This window comes from Schistocerca piceifrons, chromosome 2 (assembly GCF_021461385.2).
Source record: "Schistocerca piceifrons isolate TAMUIC-IGC-003096 chromosome 2, iqSchPice1.1, whole genome shotgun sequence".
In the NCBI taxonomy this organism is placed as follows: domain Eukaryota; kingdom Metazoa; phylum Arthropoda; class Insecta; order Orthoptera; family Acrididae; genus Schistocerca; species Schistocerca piceifrons.
Genome location: NC_060139.1, coordinates 1022468272 through 1022474271, shown reverse-complemented (window position 1 = coordinate 1022474271; position 6000 = coordinate 1022468272). Strand labels below are relative to the sequence as shown.

Genomic DNA, 6000 nt, shown 5'->3' with positions numbered 1-6000 from the left:
GTGAAGATGGTTGTCTTGAATTGATAGATATATATGATGACTTTTGAACATTATTAAGGTAAATAAATTGTTTGTTCTCTATCAAAATCTTTCGTTTTCTAACTATGCCTATCAGTAGTTAGTGCCTTCAGTAGTTATGATCTTTTATTTAGCTGTCAGTATTGGCGCTGCTGTATTGCAGTAGTTCGAGTAACGAAGATTTTTGTGAGGTAAGTGATTCATGAAACATATTGTTAGTGAAGGTCATTCTTTTGTGGGGATTATTGAGAATCAGACTGCGTTGCCCTAAAGAAATATTGTGTGTCAATTTAGTGATGATCAGAATAAGTAAAGAGAAAACTGTTTAGGTACGTTGAGTTTTAGTCAGCCGTTTGAAAATCATATAACGTAGAAGTTTACGAGCAGAGTCATTCATAATTTTTCAATGGGACGTTTCAGTACGACACGAGGCTCGCCTATAAGAATTCCAGAAGCGGCACGTTAGCGCGTTTAGTGGTTTAGTGTTCGATTACACTGCAAAACCGAACTTCGCGTAGGAGTGGGCGGCCAGAGCGACCTAAAATGGAAGGACGACGGACAATTCCTTGCCAGACTACAACACGTTACAAGCTTCTAGTTCTTGTAGAGAGGACTGAGTACATAACATTTTGAATAGGAACCTACATACGGAAACTTACTTGGCAACAATTGGAAGGGAAACCTGACGGAACATCCATTTAACATTCAAGCACATTTGTTGGTATTAACACTTAAACATTACGTTTTAACATTACTCGAAAACAAAACAAAAAACCGCATCCTTTATGTACAGAACAGTACTGATGAACTACAACGGCGGCTCGATGTGGCGACCACCAACGTTGTTACAGACACTGTACCTACGAAGCGTTCTGGCACGCACTGTCCTTTGCACCAGTGTTTTTTCAGTTACTATTGCACCGGCCTCAACTTTTGCCAGCAGATTTTCCTCTGTCTCGGGTATAAAACAAATACTGTGTTCGTCGGGGCAGAGACTACTATGCCTTGTAAATTCTTAAGTACCACTAGTCATAAAATTTGTTTACTCATCAAATATTTCTATCACGCGTAATCAAATGACCAACAAGGTTAAAAAATGTAATTATTTTCAATCATTATTAACCAGCTTTCCAAAAAACTGTGTGTTGTATACGACACACATACACATACACTTGAAAGTCATTCTGCAAAATACTGGAAAGTACTATGATAATCCTGCAAGAGGATAACATTTCATGAACAGTCTTTTGACAAGCTGCATTGGTTCAAGATGGATAGAACAATTAATAAAAACACGCCGCTGCTGAACGTCGACAATGGGTTTGCTTACCTTCTCATGATTGGGATTCACAGTCATATAATATTTTTTAAAAGACATCACAGTCGCCGTTGACAGTATAAAATATTTATTATTACGATTGTAATTTCGGCCTTGTGCCCATTTTTCAAGTAACGCAAGATCCGTGTCATGCTCATCGGATCTGTGAAACTCTCACAGTCAAAAGGCTGCATTTTGACGACGACATGTACTCATGTCAGATAGTCTAACATTCTGACAGAATGTAACTTTTGCAGTGTTACTTGAAAATGGCCACAAGGCCGAAATTGCAATCGTAATAGTAAATATTTTATACAGTCAACGGCGTCTATGATGTCTTTTAAGAAATGGATTTGCTGTTGTTCATTGAAGGCTTCAGGGAGACAAACCCCAACTTCAATAACTGACGATGCAGAGCGCTGAAACTTGCTGCTGTAGTTGGTAGCAGGTGAAGGAAGATTGACGAACTATTGGCACTTCTGTCTTCGCGTAACGTGCCTTTTGCATACGACCCCACAAGAAGTTGTCAATAGGATCTACATCTTGCAGTCACGGCCACACGGTTGGACACCTCTGCCTATCCATCTTTCAACAGCAGACGTATCTTTCAACAGCAGACGTTGAAGTGTTATTCGTCTGAATTGAAACCGTTGTAGATCGAAAACGGTAGTTTCCGGACGTGGGTCCATATGAAAAAATGTTATGCACTCACTTCCATATACAAGTCTTAGATATCAGTAACGGGAATTTCCGAACGCCCAACATAAAAAGTGGCTAGTCGCCGTACTTCTTGAAGTATAGGGCTGCGGCCTGCCAGCCACCAGCGCGCCACCTTCTCCAGTCATGATCTCTCACAGCTTGGGGGGGGGGGGGGGGGGAGGGGATGAAGGTCAGGGCACGAGCGACAGGGACCGGTTTCCAGGAGCGGTGCGCGCGCACGGGTCCACGGCAGGCCGGGCGATGACGCGCCGACGGTTATCTGCGGGGACTCACAGAGTACTTAAGGCGGGGCGAGGTAGCCCACTGCAGGCCCAGCACCAGCCGCCAGCTGCCGGCATGTGGTCGACGCTCCTGCTGTCTGCTCTCTTCGCCTGCGCCTCCGCCGCCGCCCTCGGCGGCTCCACGGACGGTGAGTGCCGCCTCTCTCGCGGTCACTGCCTCTGAAGGCTCACACTCGCAACTCCACTGGTCTAACGAACCGGCCGGCCGCGCCCGTCCGCCAGGGTGAACAGATTGGGCCGCGGAGCGCTCTGCAGTCTAGGTTTCGCTTATTTTAAACCTACATACAAACTCCGCAGGCCACCGTACGGTGCACGGCAGAGGGTACCATGTACCACTACTAATTATTTCCTTTCGTACTCTACTCGCAAACACAGCGAGGTAATACGACTGTATATATGCCTCCGTACGACTCCTTATTTAGCTTGTCTTCACGAGGGCTATTTGGAAAGTAAGGCTTGACTGGGCGCGAAATCCCATGAAGCTTTACACAGATGTGTTGGGTAGTGCCCTAATATCCCCTTCGATCGCATCATGTCGCTCTTTTCAGTTATGAATGAGCACCCACAGCCGGCCGGAGTGGCCGTGTGGTTCTAGGTGCTACAGTCTGGAGCCGCGTGACGGCTACGGTCGCAGGATCGAATCCTTAGGTTAGTTGCGTTTAATGGTTCAAACGGCTCTGAGCACTATGGGACTCAACATCTTATGTCAGAAGTCCCCTAGAACTTAGAACTACTTAAACCTAACTAACCTAAGGACATCACACACACCCGTGCCCGAGGCAGGATTCGAACCTGTGACCGTAGCAGTCCCACGGTTCCGGACTGCAGCGACAGAACCGCACGGCCACCGCGGCCGGCAGTTACGTTTAAGTAGTTCTAAGTTCTAGGAGACTGATGACCACAGCAGTTAAGTCCCATAGTGCTCAGAGTCATTTGAACCATCTTTTGAGCACCCAGAAAACAGTTGTTCCCGCATAGTATGAGGGTCTGGTGAGGGATTTCGCCTGTTATTATACAGCCCACATAACATAACTCTCATGTGTTTGGTTCTTCATGACAGTTCTCGGCCGCCCTCGGCAGGAGCAGCCCCTGCATTCAGTGGGAACTGTTTCATCACCTACAATACAGCTCGTAATTGGTTCCCCCTGAGTTTAATCTCTGCTGAAGTGAACCGCTGGCTATGAAGACAACATTTTGGTGGTGGTGGTGGTTAGTGTTTAACGTCCCGTCGACAACGAGGTCATTAGAGACGGAGCGCAAGCTCGGGTTAGGGAAGGATTGGGAAGGAAATCGGCCGTGCCCTTTCAAATGAACCATCCCGGCATTTGCCTGAAACGATTTAGGGAAATCACGGAAAACCTAAATCAGGATGGCCGGAGACGGGATTGAACCGTCGTCCTCCCGAATGCGAGTCCAGTGTGCTAACCACTGCGCCACCTCGCTCGGTCACAACATTTTGGCACAGACATTGAGTTGTAGACTAGTTTATAGTGCAACGTCCGGGGATATAATGAATATGAAACTTCTTGGTTTATTACTACTACCTGACCTCGGCTCTGTTTCAATGTGCGAATATACCCCCTGTATCGTTTGCATCGTTTTAATATGATGATATATTTTATTAATAAAACCCTTATTCAATCAGTAGTTTGCTACCTACAGAAATGACAATGCTTTGATTATGGTCTGTTATTAAATCTTACTTTTACTCATTAAAAACAGGATGAGCAATATTCCTAACCTGAAACATTACAATCAAATTAAGTCCCTAAACTAACTATCCCACCATTGGCAGAATGGAGACTCTATCCCTAATCGTCCCTTTCCCTAACTTAGTAGGTTAATACTGGCCACGCAAGTGGTTTTACTGAAGTTCCACCTAGACGGACACGGAATCAGAGAACTCAAGCTAAGAGCTAGTGAAACGCATACGCAGTTTCAGTTACAGTGCCCTACTTTGCCAGATGTTTGCTCTAATATCACCATAATTCAGCACGTAGATTACGACAGTCGTCCCAGGCACCAGCGTGATGCCGCATTTCCCCGGTGAGAGCTCTTGCGGAGAGGACCCTCAGCGACCGCCTCGCACCACCGCCGACACCAGAGTCCCGATCTTGTTGCCGCCAAACTGTGCGGTTCCTCGCACATGTATCCATACGCGTTTTATTTGGCCAGTCAGGACTCTGAATTTTTGCGCGGTTCTTGTTGCCATCAAACTTTTCCGTTCCTCTCACATGTTTTCCTACGCTTTTTGGCCAATGGGGAGTAAAATTTCGCACGAATCTCCCGCCTTTCATGGGCGCGCCGTATTTGCGACCCGTTAGCCTCAAAGGCGGGAAACAGTCTCTCTGTGTCTCGCACTTACGCCCTCTCTCTCTTCTTCCACCTGTGAGGTCTCAGGCTCGCCCAATACCCCCTGTGGTCACAAGTGCCGCTCAACCGACAAAGCAGCCGCCGTGTGCAGCATCGACCAGCTGCCGGCCACCTCGCTTGTTCGACATCACAAACAACTCTTTCCTGTGTCCCTCCAAACTGCTTTCCCAATGATAATATGCACGGTTCTAAAATCTTACGTACCAGTATTGACCTTGATATGTTGACATTAGTATCGTTCTCTCAAATGGCTATCTCTATCCGCGCGTTATTTGTCATATATTATTTTCTGAATACATATCATGTAAGGTGCTAAAATCCGCCACCTTACAATAGAATTGGCGGAAAACACAGGCGGCTGCCTTCTATGACTGGGATATTGGAACGTTGGTACAACGTTGCGACAGATTTCTAAGTCGGAGCGCCCACTGTATAGAAAAGTAGCTGGAAGGTAGCTGTTGCAAATAAAACTTTTTTGATTTTCACAGGACCTTTCTTTCAGAATAGCTTTGGTATCTTAGTAGTACTTAAGCGAAGTATACGTTCGCGGCAGTAGAATCAGTCTGTAGTCAGCTTAAAATTCCGGTTCTTTAAATTTCCTCAGTAATGTTCTTCAAAAAGAACGCCATCTTCGCTCCATGGATTCCTATTTGTGTTTCCGAAGAGTCTCCAAACACTTGCTTGTTATTCGAAACCACTGGTAATAAATCTAGTACCCCGCCTCTGAATTGCAACTTCGCAATAAAATCGCGCGGAATTTTCGGCGTAAGTACCATAACCACTTAACCTCAAGTATTTATTTTCGGTGTATTTCAACGTTTGGAGGTTAGTTATTTTCACATAGGGCGCTTCTAACACTTTTTTCCTTCCGTAGGGCAACAACACACCAAAAATACTTCGCCACAGTGGAATAATAAAAATCGGAAACGGACGATAATGTAAAGTGTATCTTGAAAATCATGTGAACAGCCGTCTGATGATGAACTTGCCAGTTCGAAACCGGTAACTGCGCAATTTACCTAAATAAACAGCAGTGTTAATAGTGGATAGTTGCTGTTTTCTTCTTTGTAATAATTAACCTACATTAAGAGAATAGAAGCTTTCGAAATGTGGTGCTACAGAAGAATGCTGAAGATTAGGTGGGTACATCACATAACTAATGAGGAGGTGTTGAATAGAATTGGGGAGAAGATGTGTTTGTGGTACAAATTGACTAGAAGAAGGTATCGGTTGATAGGACATGTTCTGAAGCATCAAGGGATCACTAATTTAGTATTGGAGGGCAGCGTG

At 45.3% G+C, this 6000-nt stretch overlaps 1 protein-coding gene across 1 annotated transcript in view; it reads left to right on the top strand.

Moving 5' to 3' along the window:
* Positions 1-2288: 2288 nt before the first annotated feature.
* The window catches only part of LOC124776506 (allergen Cr-PI-like), a 45660-nt gene continuing 41948 nt past the window's right edge, over positions 2289-6000 (top strand). Inside the window, exon 1 of the mRNA XM_047251529.1 lies at positions 2289-2465. Coding sequence (XP_047107485.1) covers positions 2297-2465 — 169 coding nt within the window. The 5' untranslated portion in view covers positions 2289-2296. The remainder of the gene's footprint in view (positions 2466-6000) is intronic.